The 14,109-nt window shown below is 38.6% G+C and overlaps 1 protein-coding gene across 1 annotated transcript in view; it reads right to left on the reverse strand.

Annotated features, from left to right (window-relative positions):
• Positions 1-14,109, reverse strand: part of LOC111145087 (coiled-coil domain containing 148) — a 179,183-nt gene that overhangs the window by 128,339 nt on the left and 36,735 nt on the right. Inside the window, exon 9 of the mRNA XM_022499720.1 lies at positions 12,899-13,105. Coding sequence (XP_022355428.1) covers positions 12,899-13,105 — 207 coding nt within the window. The remainder of the gene's footprint in view (positions 1-12,898; positions 13,106-14,109) is intronic.

Consider the following 14,109-nt stretch of genomic DNA (forward strand, 5'->3'; position numbering starts at 1 on the left):
AACTGAAATCACATAGTATGCAGCCTTTTGCCTCTGGCATTTTTCACTTGTAATACCTTTGAGATTTGTCCATGTTGTTGCATGTTTCCGTATTCATTATTTTTATTGCTAAGTAAAATTCTTCCATTGTATGGAAGTATCATAGTTTGGTATCCCTCCTCCAGTTGAGGACATTGGGGTATTGGGGTTGCTTTTGGTTTTAGCAATGACAAAACTGCTGCACATGGTCACTTATAGGTTTCTGTGTGAACATAGGTTTTCATTTAAATAAGTAAACACCTAGGAGTAGGACTTCTGGGGATTGTGGTAAGTGTACGTTTAAGAGCATGAAGAACTGCACAAATATTTTACAAAGTGATTGTATCATTTTGTATCTCATTGCATCATATATGCATCATTGCATACTTCTGCAGCAATGTATGAGATTCAAGTTGTTCAAGCTGTTCCACATCTTTGTCAATATTTGGCATGGTCAGGTTTTTTTTTAGACTTTTTAATAGATCTATAGGAATATCCCATTGTTGTTTTGATTTGCATCTCTCTAGTGACTAATGATATTGAGCATCTTTTCTTTGGCAAAAGATATTTGCCAAATATCTTTTTTTTTAAGATTTTATATATTTTTTTGACACAGAGAGATCACAAGTAGGCAGAGAGACAGGCAGAGGGAGAGGGGGAAGCAGGCTCCCCACTGAGCAGAGAGCCCGATGCAGGGCTCAATCCCAGGACCCTGGAATCGTGACCTGAGCCAAAGGCAGAGGCTTAACCCACTGAGCCACCCAGATGCCCCATTCTCCCCAAATACCTTTTTTGTGAAGTGACTATTCTTCTTTATTGACTTGTTTGATTACTTATTATTAAGCTTTGAAAATTCTTCATTAACTCTGATGTGAGCCCTTCATCAGATATATGATTTGCAAATATTTTCTCCTAGTGGGAGGCCTGCCTTTTTATTGTCTTCACAGTGTCTTTTGATGAGCAGAACTTCTTAAATTTTTTAAAGAATTTTTTATTCATTTATTTTTTAAGATTTTATTTATTTGACAGAGATCACAAGTAGGCAGAGAGGCAGGCAGAGAGAGAAGAATGGAAGCAGGCTCCCTGCTGAACAGAGAGCCCAATGTGGGGCTCGATCCCAGGACCCTGGGATCATGACCTGAGCTGAAGGCAGAGGCTTTAACCGACTGAGCCACCCAGGCACCCCTTTTTTATTTATTTTAAAGAGAAAGAGAGAGAATGTGTTAGCAGAGGAAGGGGCAAAGGGAGAGGGAGATAGAAGCAGAGTCCCTTTGAGCATAGAGCCCCACACAGGGCTCATCTCACCACCCTGAGATCATGACATGCACTGAAACCAAGAGTAAGAAGCCCAACCCACTGAGCCACCTAGGCACCCCAGAATTCTTAATTTTGAGAAAGTCCAGCTTATCAACTTTTTCTTCTAGGGATAGTGCATTTGGTGTTGTGTTTAAGAAACTTTGCCCAACCCAAGGTCATAAAGATTTTCTCTTTTATTGTCTTTTCCTGTGTTTTATAGTTTTCAGTTTTACATTTAGATCAGTGATCCATTTTGAGTTAATTTTTGTATAAAGCACATGTTATGTATCAAGGTTCATTTCTTTTTGCATCTGGATATTCAATGGCTCCCACACCATTTGTTGTTAAGACTACTCTTTCTCCATTGAACTTACTTTGTATCTTTGTTGAAAATCAACTGAGCATGGATGTGTGGGTCTATTTCTGGATTCTCCATTCTGTTAAGTGAGACACAGTTAAAGTTTTTTCTAGTAAATATATATTTATTTTTAATAGGAGTTTTTAAAGTGCTAGCTTTCCAACCTCAAGTTGTGGCTTCTTCTCTTAAATTACCTAGTCCTTATGATTGTGTTTGCCTAAAGTTATATTGCATAAACTCACTCTAAAATGCAAACATACAATATATGTCACAACAAGTATCCTCATTTGTAAAACATCTTATGAGATGTTTTTATGACTTGCCATTGAAATATAAGGCATTCATTTTAAAGAACTTTAAAAAGTACAGTTTCTTTTAGACTTCATTAAATAGACCTCAATGCAGACAAATATACTTTTTAAAACTAAGACATTTTAAGAGTAGGGCTATTCCAACTATTTTACTTGGAACTAATACATAGATTCATCAAGTCCCCAAACCCTGTGGAATTTCAATTAGCTACCTGCCAAGAGCCACAGATAGCATAATATAGCTGTATAGAGGAAATACCATCTGCCTCTGTGAACAAAAATCACTCTAGTATCGATGCCTATGGTTCCTCAGAGCTCTCTTGGTATTGCCAATATTATACCCATGGTTAACTACAGTGAACTTCTCTGAATGTCCCCAACTGCAGAGACTATAGGGAAGCCAACAATGCAAAGATTCACCGATAACACTGATTATGCTGAGGGTGCATAACACAGTAATACATAGCACACACTAAGACATCCATAAACAAATTCCCTAAATTGGCAGAAACTACTGAATTCTTGCCAGTTCCTGTGATAAACTAGACATCTAAGTTTTTCCAATTACTTTGTTTCTTCTTCTTTTCTAATCAAGGAAGCATGTAATATGAGCATCATTAATGCCGAGAAGAAACTTCCTATATCTCCCATTACCAAGGAAAAACCACCAGAGGTGATATCAGATATATAAATGGAAATGAATTACAACTATGGAGATTGAGAGATTGTTATCATGTGGTGCCTTTCTCTTTGGCATCTAGTCACTCAAGCCATGTGACTTATGGGTAAGTTTTTTGTGGCCACCTCTTCGTTTAACATGGTCTTCTATAGAGTCCTGTATGCCTATAGTATCAATTCCAGCTTGAACCAGGTGAGTGACGGGCCATTATTGATTCTGACTCCTGCTCATCTTAACGTGCAGTCAGCAAGCCAGCAAGTTAGAATAGCATAGCAGAACGCATACGTCACCTGGGTTTGAGTTATTAGTTGCACATCAGAATCTACCCTAGTTAGTTTAAGAAGGAAAGCATTAAGTGCAGGATTTTAGAAAGTTTCCAAAGTCTTTGTAAGGGCCAGAGAAGCAAGCTCTAGACTAAGCTTCCAGGAATAACATCCAGAACCACATATCACAGACTTGGTCACGTCATACTGACTCTGGCACAACTGGGAAGTTGCTACTATCACCACTGACCCAGCACATGCTGCTTTTGCTCTTGATTGCACCAATGGGATGGATCTCCATATTGTATCTGTCTCTTCACATAACTCTTTAACTTTTGTTTCAGTAGCTTGATTATCATGCATCTCAGTATTATTTTCTTTGTATATATCCATCTCAGGGTTTGCTAAGCTTCTTGAAAATACACATGGATGTTGCTTGTCAAATTTGTGAAGTTCTTGGATGTGATTTCTTCAATATTGCCTCTATTTCATTCTCTCACTCCTCCTGGGGCTTTAATTACATATATATTAAAACTGTTTGCCATGTTCCATATTTCTCTTATGTTCTCCATTCTGCTCTTAATTTTATTACTTTCTCCTTATATGTTTCAGTTTTAGTATTTTCTCTTAACCTGACTTCAAATTCATTAATTCTGTCTCCTGCTATGTCTAATCTCCTCTAAAAGCTCATCCAATGAGTTCTTAATTTCAGGTATTATATTTTACATTCATTTCTAGAATTTTTGAGGGGGGGGGTCTTTTAACTACAGTATCTATATCACTTCTGAGTTTGTTTTATTCCTTGATTATCTGTTAGTTCATTTTTCCTGTTTCTTTGAACACTTGACCATTTTAACTGTGTGAATACAGGGCTCAACTTCACAGCTTTTCTTATTTCAAGAATTTTATCTATGCACTTTTTGTCCAATGCCTGCAAACAATATTTAAAAAAAATATTTTGCTAAGTTTTTATAGATGTCTATCATATCAACTATTCATTATCACTGAAATTGAACCTCAAAAAACTCTCTATTTTAAATTAAAGTATCATTTCCCATCAGATTTGTGAAACCTAAGTCCAAGTTTGTTCTCCATTGGGAAAGAAGCCTAAAGTCTATGGAGAAGGGAGATTGTGAAAGGAGTTGATGCTCTAAGAAATTATCAAAATGTGAAAAGTGTGTCCATATGGTATTTATTCAAAAAGTGTCTTCTACTCCATCACTACCCGATTCTTTAACTACTATGGCTTCTTGATTACATTAGCTGATCAGCTAGAGATGGGGCAAGAAGCACAAAAGTAAGATGAAGTGGAGAAGAGTGGAAAAGTGCCTGGTCGTTTTTTGTTCATGCCTAAAATGTACCTCAGTTTTATAGGTCACCAGGTTTTATTTTTAAAACCACATTTGAGTACATGTGTCCTGATGTTTATAGTAGCATTATCAACAAGAGCCAAACTATGGAGAGAGCTCAAATGTCCATCAACTGATGAATGAATAAAGAAGATATGGTGTGTGTGTGTGTGTGTGTGTATATACACACACATATATACACACACAATGCAATATTACTCAGCCAATCAAAAAGAATGAAATCTTGCCATTTGCAATGATATGGATGGAGCTAGAGTGTATTATGCTAACTGAAATAAGTCAGTCAAAGAAAGACAAATATCTATGATCTCACTCATATGGGAAATTTAAGAAAAAAAAATGTGAACATATGAGAGGGGGGTGAGGGAGAGAGAGAAATAAACCATAAGAGACTCTTAATGATAGAGAACAAACTGAGGGTTGATGGAGGAAGGTGGGTGGGGAGATGGGATAGATGGGTGAAAGACATTAAAGAGGCACTTTTTGTGATAAGTACCAGTATTGTCTATAAGTGACAAACCACTGAATTCTACCCCAGAAACCAATACTGTACTGTATGTTAACTAAATAAAATTTAAATAAAATAACATAAAAATAAATTAAATAAAATAAAACCGCATTTGAGATTTTAGCATATTCAATATTGACAATTAAAACTTAGACTTCATTTCTTAATGCTTTGCACATCCATATACTTGTTTCTATAGCTAGTTTTCTCAGGTAAAAAGAAGATAGTGAAAATAGTACTATATCAGAAGGTACTGAGAAGAAGAGGGAAAAAATGCCCAAGGCTTATTAAATATGTCACTTCAACAAAAGTTACTGAGTACCTACTATGTTCCAAGCACTAAAATATCTGCAACAGTTGCAGGTAGTGGTGGGTTCAAATGGAAGGTGAAGGTATAAAGGAGTTGGAAGGGGTGTATGTTATACCAAGATGAATAAGATGGGGTTCCTGCTTGCATTTGTGAAGCGACATAGATTTCCCAGTGTGCCATAATCATTGTCAAGTCAGGGTTATGTACAAAGAGTAAGGGAGAACCAAGAATGGATTGAATCTGACCAAGGACTAAGGAAGACCAAGAAAGTCTTCCTGTAGCAAACATTTAAGCTGAATCTTGAAGATGAGTGAGACTTAGCCAGACAAAGGAAGCAGAGGCATTCTGGACAAAATTAACAATAGCAGGAGCAAAGGCACAGTCAGGAAACAAAAGGTTGTACAGTGCAATGGCAGAGGTAGAGTGGAAGTGGATTACAAGGAGTTTGACGTTTCTAAATTGTAAAGTATGAGGTGGAGTGTGTCAAGAAAGGAGGCTGGAAAGGGAGCTGGAGTCCATGTTATTGAGGACCTGGAAAGCCATGCCAGGAAGTTTGGCCATTATTTTAAGCAAAGGGTGCCACAGAGGTGTTATCATCAAGGGAGGGCATAACCCAAATTGCATTTTAGATATAGCATTCTGCCTACTGTTTAGGGGGAAAAGTTCAGAAGGGCGGGATTTGACCCACCCAGCATGGATGCAGAGAAAGCCGTTAGAGTGCCACTGCAATAGTCCAGGAACAATGGCCAGGCCCAGGTTAAGAGAGAAAATTTCTAAAGCTGGTAAATAGCTATGGGGGTGAGAGAGTGGGAAGAGGAAGTTAAAATAAGTTTTCAGAAAAGAGTGTCAATTTATAGGAGGGAAACAAAAATTCCCATTTTGGACATAGACTTCAAGGTATCTATAGACTTTTAAATTGATCTAATCAGTATGTAGATGGATAAATGAGGTTCAAGAGAGAGCTGTTCAGAGATGAGAAAAAAGAGTGGGCATCTAGATGGCTTAGTCACTTAAGCGTCTGCCTTCAGCTCAGGTCATGATTCCAGGGTCCTGGGATCAAGTCCCACATCAGGCTCCCTGATCAGCAGGGAGCCCGCTTCTGCCACTCTCCTTGCTTGTACTCTCTCTCTTTCTCTTTCTCTCTCTGTCAAATAAATAAATAAGTACATAAATCTTAAAGCATATAAAATAGGTAAAAACATAAGTGGGATTAGGAGCCAGTGAAGTACTGAGAGAAAAGGAAAGAACAAGGACAGCAAGTGAGGAAACCAGGGTTTTAGGATGGTGCAGACGATGACAAATACACAGGCAGACTAAGATATGGCAAACAGAATAATATTTCAGAAGCTGAAACAATATTTTAGAACAAAGAGTACATGGTCAACAATGAGAAATGAAGCAGAGAGGTCTACTAGCCTAAGGATGGAAGAGCACTGACAGGATTAGGTAATTAATTGAGGTCACTGGTGACCTTGGGGAGAGGAGAGGATCTTGATAGAGTAGAGAGGTCAGAAGTCCTAAGAAAATATAGATTATTCTTTCAAATGGTTGATTTCAAAGAAAAGGATAGAGATTAGGGACTACCTAGGAGCTAGAGGATGACTTCCGAGAAGAGAAGGTTTGATTTGAGTAAGAAAGACTTAACCATATTTACAGGCTGGAAGAAATACTCATAGGATAAGAAAGAAAAATAATAATAAAAGGAGATAATCAGTAGAACCAAGTTCCTAAAGTTGTTAGATGGGTTAGAGGCCGGAAGACTGGGGGAAGGACTGGATATGAGCACTTAGAAGGCATCACATCTTGCATCAGGAAGAGAGTGGGTGGACTAGCAGAAGACACAAGGACATAGGGTGAGGCAGGAATTAGGGATCTATTTCACAACTCCATGACTTCATTTTATTGATAAAATAGAGGCAGGTTGTCTCCTGGGGCTGGAAGGGGATGGTGTGTGGCATTAGGTTCCAGGTACAGAAAGGATTGGTGACCTTTTGAAACGGTCATTAAGAGAAATGGGGAGAACTGTAGAACAAAGGATAGAACTAAGTCCTCTCATGCGGCTTTGAGAGTCCAGGTAAACTTAGTAGCTCTTGGCCACCCAGCAAGGGTGCAGAGAAAGTAACTAAGACAGACCTGGGAATAAAGTTCCCCAGCCATGGTGTAAAAAAGCATGCTAAAAAATCAAGTGCACAGCTAACAGAGTGGTTTAGGCTGCATGCTGGGGAAGGGCTGGATTTTCGGGGATCAAAGAGTGAGCTTTGTGGTAGCAGGAGAGTGAGACTTCCATTTCCCTGCTTTCCTCACTGCTCTGGGAAGAGTTCTCTACTTGGTACAGCATCCATTACCGATAGAAAACCAAAATAAAACACAGAAGGGGTGAAAGAGAGTGAGAAAACTCATTATTTCAAAATTCCTTTAACACTTTCCTTAAAAGGCATGAATCACGTAAATCATCCCCAAAAATCCTTTTTAAATTCCAAGACTAAGAACAAAATTATGGTTAAATGTTTAATTAATGTTTATTATAGCTAGCATGTTAGTTTTAGAAAGGTCAAATTTATGATACAATGAAGTAATATTTTTCACATTCTGTGTGTCTATTTTATAGTGCATTGGGGCTCAAAGTATAATAAATATCTTCTATTATTTTTGCAAGATTCTTGTATGCAAAGCTGTGTAGGGCCAAGATAATATTGAATTTCAAGTCAAATGAGCTGGCATGAACCTTAAGCAAGTCACTTTATCTTTCAGGACTTCAGCTTTTAGACTTGTAAAATGAAGGATGAGGATAAATCTCCAAGTTTCCATACAGGTTAAAAAAAAAAGAGAGAGCATAATTTAGTATTTTAAATTACTTAGAATTGATAGGATTACTTTTTTTCCTTTATGATATACTTTTGTTTCTAGCTACAACTTATTGAGCCTCAGTCCCTGACCAGGAACACAAACTCCAAAGATAATACCATCTCTATGGGAAATAGAACATATTTTGCATCACAATTTAGTTTATGTTCCACCATTCTCTGCTCATATTTACTCTTTGGAGGCTTCATCTCCAAAAGTTCAGAGACATTTGTTCACCATCTTGTGACCATGGGTCTCTGAGGAGATGCCATATTATATTGCTTCCAGAAACCAAGCCCCTGATTTCTGTGGGTGGGTACTCCACAGCAACCCCTACACATCTTGGATTTGTCACTGAAGATAATATGATAAAATGCTAATAGAATGCCTGAAATGCAGGAACACTTCATAGAGTATATCCAATACACTGAACAGCAAGATACATGGGAAATAATCAAAACACAGCATTATTCTTGTCCCCCATTTAGATATTTCACCTGCCACTAGATGAAAACTAAGCAGAACCCATGGTTCACCCTTGGGTTACAAAGGGTCTTACAGTCACTTTAAGTCGCAAAATATAGTTAATTCAAAATCAAATTGCCCAGTTCCAAGAGATTAATCAACTCTTTCCTCTTTATTCAGACAATGACCTTTCGTTTCATTCCTTAGGTGTTTAGACCATCAGAGTCCATGCGTAGGAGGGAGAGGGAACAATATGTATATTGTATATATAGGAGAGGCCAGCAGAGTTGTCATTAGCCTGGTGACTGACAATGTCCCCCAGTAAACCTGGCAGGTGGTTAATGCGGACTCTTGCCCTCCTATAACTTTCATTGTCTTGATTGCCAGCTGGGAAACATTCCTGGAAACATTCCCCTGATGTGGGTCGTTTACATTTTCCTTTGTCTAGCTGCTTCTCTTCCATCTATCATGTTCCCAATTAGGGCTCTTCTACCCCACTTTTGGGGGGTCCCCTCCCCATTAGCAGAAGTCCTATTGGGAAGAAAAATCTCAGGCAGGCTGCCTTTGAAAACGACCCTGTGCTACTACGCAATGATTTCTTAAGCAGGGCACACACAAGATTGATAAATAGTATTTCATGAGGACCTTCCAGGTTCCATTTAGAATGTAAGAAGCCAGAAAGAATGTCACCTCCCACTTTAAGCACAAGGAAAAGCTATATATGAACTTTTCTCAAATCCATCAGAGGACTGAGGTCGCAGGGCAAATAAGCCTGAGATTTAAAGAACGGCAGATGTTTCCAAAGAAAGAGGCAATACAGAAACTGACCTATTTGAGACAGAGCACCTAAAAAAGTCAAGGCCACTGTATAAGTGGGAAAGAAGATTGCAGCTAATACTCTGTAATGAGTCAACAGTTAAATTTTTTTATAATTTGCTGTTGTCATAAAGCAGGGAGTATAGAACCCATGGAAGTTACAGACACAAGGGAATTTACACCCCCTTTCAGGCTTTTCTCCACAGAAAGCTAAAAAAAAAAATAGATCAGGGTCAAGGGAGGTGAGCAGAGGAAGATTCTTAAGTTAATACAGGTCCAAGAAATAAGAAAAAAAGCCCTATGTAAGTGGCTAACTCTTGGTTTTGGCTCAGGTAATGATCTCAAGATCATGAGATAGAACACCCCACCCTATCTGGGCTCTGTACTCAGTGGGGAGTCTGGTTGAGATTCTCTCCCTTTGTCTTTCCTCCCACCCTCTCTGTCTCTGTCTCTCTCTAAAAATAAAAGAAGAAGAAGAAGAACGAAGCCCTACAGAATAAAAGTCACTGGGGGTGGGGAGGGATGTAAAGCAGGGAACCCACCAGAGTACAAGTGTACACCTATTACAGCTGGGGGAAAAGACAAAAAACAAAGATACCCTCTTCTCTTGGGGTAATGGGGGAATCTCTCTCCCACACAAGAACCACCAAGACACAGGGCAGAGTTTGTCTGCCATGGTGAGGAGGCCAAGATCACTGAGTAGGTTCTGGTCCCAAGACCAAGTGAAAAAAACCTGCCTGAGGCTATGGCTGAACCAAGAAGGCAGAAGGCCTCTCCCTTATCAGACACAGTCCAGCAAGTGTCTAATAAGAATCTACTACTGGGCAAGGAAAATCAGTGGCAAGTCTCTCTGAGGCACAGGCTCACAGGGAAAGCCTAAAGCCTACTCCACCCTAACCAGAATAACACTAATTGCCAAAAACTGAAAATAGCTGGTGAATGGATAAACAGTGATTAAACCACAGACTACTACTCAGTAATAAAAAGGAACTAATTATTGATACACATAACAAAATGGCTAGATCTCAAATACATTATGCTAAGTGCAAAAAGCCAAAACCAGATTTCCACATACTATATGGTTACATTTATATGACATTCTAGAACAGCCAAGTACAGGGACAGAGATCAGTAGTTGCTAAAGGCTGAAGGTGGATGTGGGGTGAAGCACAAAGGGCAAGAAGAATTTCTGAAGGGTGATGAAGCAGTCTGTATGTTGCTTGTGGTGGTAGTTACACGTCATGCATTTGTTAAAACTCAGGGAACTACACACTAACTAAAACAGGTGATTTTATTGCATATAATTTATATCTCAGACATTTAAATTAAAACAAAGAATTTCATTGAAACTAAGAACTTTTGTTTATCAAAAGACACCATTAAAAGAATGAAAAGTCAAAGAAAGAAAGGAAATAGAATTTGCATATGGAATATATAAAGAACACACAAATGAATAAGAAAAAACAGACAGCCGAAATAGAAAAATGGGCAGAAGTCTTGAGGGGACATTTCACAGGAGCAGATACCCTAAGGCTTAATATGCATGTGAAAAGACACTCATCATCTGCTCTGAAGGCAGATGAAAACCTTGTTGAGGGACCACTACACATATAGGAGACTAGCTAAATGTAAAGATTGGCAATATCAATGTTGGTGAGGATGTGGAGCAACTGAAACCAGCGGCAAATTTGTATAACCACTTTGGAAAACTATTTGGCAGTATTTACTAAAGCTAAATACCCCTGATCTGGCAATCCCACTCCCAAGTATAAATCCTATAGAAATGAGTGCATATGTCCACCATAAGACATGTTCAAGAGTGTTCACAGGCCCATTATCATAAGAGCAAAAACCTGGAAATAACATGAATTTCTATTAACATGATAACCTACAAATAAATTGTGGTATATGTCTACAATGAAATACTACCCAGCAATAAAGAAAACCAAATAATTGCAACATGGAACAAGAATGAAACTCACAGATATGAGTGAAAGAAGTACAAAAGAGATATATGTACGATTTGAGTTATATGAAATTCATGAATAAGAAAAACTAATTTATAGTGATGAATTTAGAATAGTGGTTATGGGTATGGGTAGTATATGCTAGGAAGAGACATGAAGGAACCTGAGCTGCAGGAAATGTTCTCTTTTCAGCTCAGCGGTTTTTACATGCGGCAGTATAAATTTGTAAAATTTCATTCAATCACCCACTTCCCTTCTCTGTTCTTTACTGCATGTTTACCTCAATGCAATACAATAAAAAGAAAATATTCCCCCACAGCACAGCTAAAAGGCTAATGATACTGTGCACAAAATGAATATAAACAAGACTCTGGAGTATATAGAGACTTGTCCTTGTCCCTGACCCATGTGTGTTTCTTATCGGCTGCAGGTAGAGAAGAAATGTGCATTAGCTCTATAGTCCATGGTAGGCAGTTCAGACTTGATGCAGCTTCTGTTCCTTCTAGGTCCCAAGCTTATCCAATGCCCAATATAGTATCTTTTTGTTTAAAAGAATATGGAATAGGCATTTCTCCTCTAATGTTTTAAAAGAGACATTTCTTTTTACATGCTGTTAATTGCTGTGGTATAACTATTAATTGCAGGTTATTTTTTTTTCTACCAATAGAATAAAACTTCTTGTGCCATCATTCTCCTACCATTTATCAATAAATAAAGATTTGCAGGGGTGCCTGGGTAGCTCAGTCGGTTAAGCATCTGCCGTTGGCTCAGGTCAGGTTCTCAGGCTCCTAGGATCAAGCCCCGAATTGGGCTCCCTGCTCAGTGGGGAGCCTGCTTCTCCCTCTGCCTGCTGCTCTCCCTGCTTGTGATATCTCTCTCTCTCTCTGTCAACTAAATAAATAAAATCTTTTAAAAAATAATAAAAATATATAAAGATTTGTGTACTTTACTATAGATATGCTGTAGCTCAACACAATTTGTTTAATAGTCCTGACAAGGAAGGCTATATCCACCTCGGGCCTTCAGGACTCATGCACCAGTGAGCAGTCTGGGGAATGAAATTATTCCCAACACAGCAGCCATCTTTGTTTTCAATTCTGCTGTGGAGGCAGCTCCTCTGGCTTCCTGTGACCATGAAACACTAGTCCTCAAGCTCCAACTGCAGGGGTTCTCCACTAACCTCGCCAAGCCATCCCGGAGACCCCCTCATTGGGTCTGAGGAAGAGGAATGCCCCATCCACTCCACCTTTCACTTTGCCCATCAAGTTCCCCCCAACATATCTCTTCACAAATCTTCTCTCCTCTTCATAAATTTACCTTTTTTGACATCTTTAATGTGAATGAGAGGTCCAAGAGTGAGCTCGAATCAGACTCTACTCTATAGTTACTTTCTGCATTTTCATCCAGCACCTCTCACGTAGAATTTGTAGTTCGTGTTGGATATCGCTCAATCCAAATTTGAACATTGACCTGTCACGGTAACTTCCGTGTGAACCATAAGAAATTGTTGATTGTTGACTACTGTTGATCTAAAACAACTGCAATTTCATATGGTTCCAACTAACAGTTTTATTCAAAATAAAATTTTTAGAGAAACTGAACTTCAGGTTGGGTTTGAGCAAACAGGACAGTGGGTTCTTAAATGAATGCCAGGGCAAATAAATCCCCAAACACCATCAGCAGAGCATCTCACCTTGGCTTTCAGATGAGCACACAGTTTCTGCTGCTTTCTCCTGTCCTTAGCCAATGTGTCCTCCATTGCATGTGTTGCACAGGCCTCAGTGAGGGTCAGCACAGCCTTCTGGATAAAGTCTCTCCTGTTCTTATTCCAATTTGATATCAGGATCCTTCGCTGCTCCCTGGCAAAGCGATATTGATCACAATATTTCTCATGTTCCACCTGAAAAGAAAACAGATGGCAAACACTTATGAAACTGAGACTATGCTTTATGTCATTGCTACAAAAAATGAATAAAGTGAATTATAACCAGTAATTTTGAAAAATTGGAGACAAACATCTTAACAGTGAATGCAACCAGGACCAGGTACAATTCCCCAAGTTCTGAGCCTATGGCTAACTGGTGACTAAGGACCAGTTGTTTAATGTTTGTTAAGTCCTTAGTGTCCCTGTATGGGATGGAGTCTGATTAGGCAGCCCTAAAACATTTTCCATGTCTACATGTCAGTGAATTTATTCACAGAAAGTATTACTTCCCTTGTATATAATTTCAAAAATATTCCATCTGTAATTTAGTTTGGGTATTTTAACAATTACTTCAAGTGCTTCACTTAGACACATGCTAATAAACATAAATTGCTACCATAATCCCCAAAACTCAGTTTGCCCTTGATTACTGATATATTCAGGTTTTAGGATGTCTGAACTTAAAGGAATTACAGCAGTCATATTAGTTCTTCCCATCCTGCAGTCCTGATGGACTGATATTCTCACATGGGTACTGGCAGTTCCTGTTGGCAGTGAATCCCAACCATGAGAGATCTGAGAGTCTTGAGGGAAAGTCTTGAGGGGAAGAACAGGGATGGAGATTGCCTGAGTCGTTTGAAAAGTCTTTGTAGGTATTTCTGAAATGTTCTTTATATGAAGTTGTGTCTTCTGAAATTGAGAGCCACTGACCCTCTAATTCTTTATCTTGCTAGTATAGACCACATCTCTGAATTTATACATTATTTAACCCCTAAGTGGTGTGAGAAAAGAATCTAGCAAGAAGGATAAGGTTGTTGTTCTAAGATAATAATCCAGGTATGGTTAATTAGGTACATGATGAAACAGGCTATGGATTCAATTAAACCAAATATCAGCTGCTAATATATGTTGTGGAAACTTCTGAGCTTTGTTCCCAAAAGTCAAAAATATACTAAAAATCTGTCAAACACTAAGAAAGG

Source organism: Enhydra lutris, unplaced genomic scaffold (assembly GCF_002288905.1).
Source record: "Enhydra lutris kenyoni isolate GAN:26980312 unplaced genomic scaffold, ASM228890v2 scaffoldscaffold1, whole genome shotgun sequence".
Lineage (NCBI taxonomy): Eukaryota > Metazoa > Chordata > Mammalia > Carnivora > Mustelidae > Enhydra > Enhydra lutris.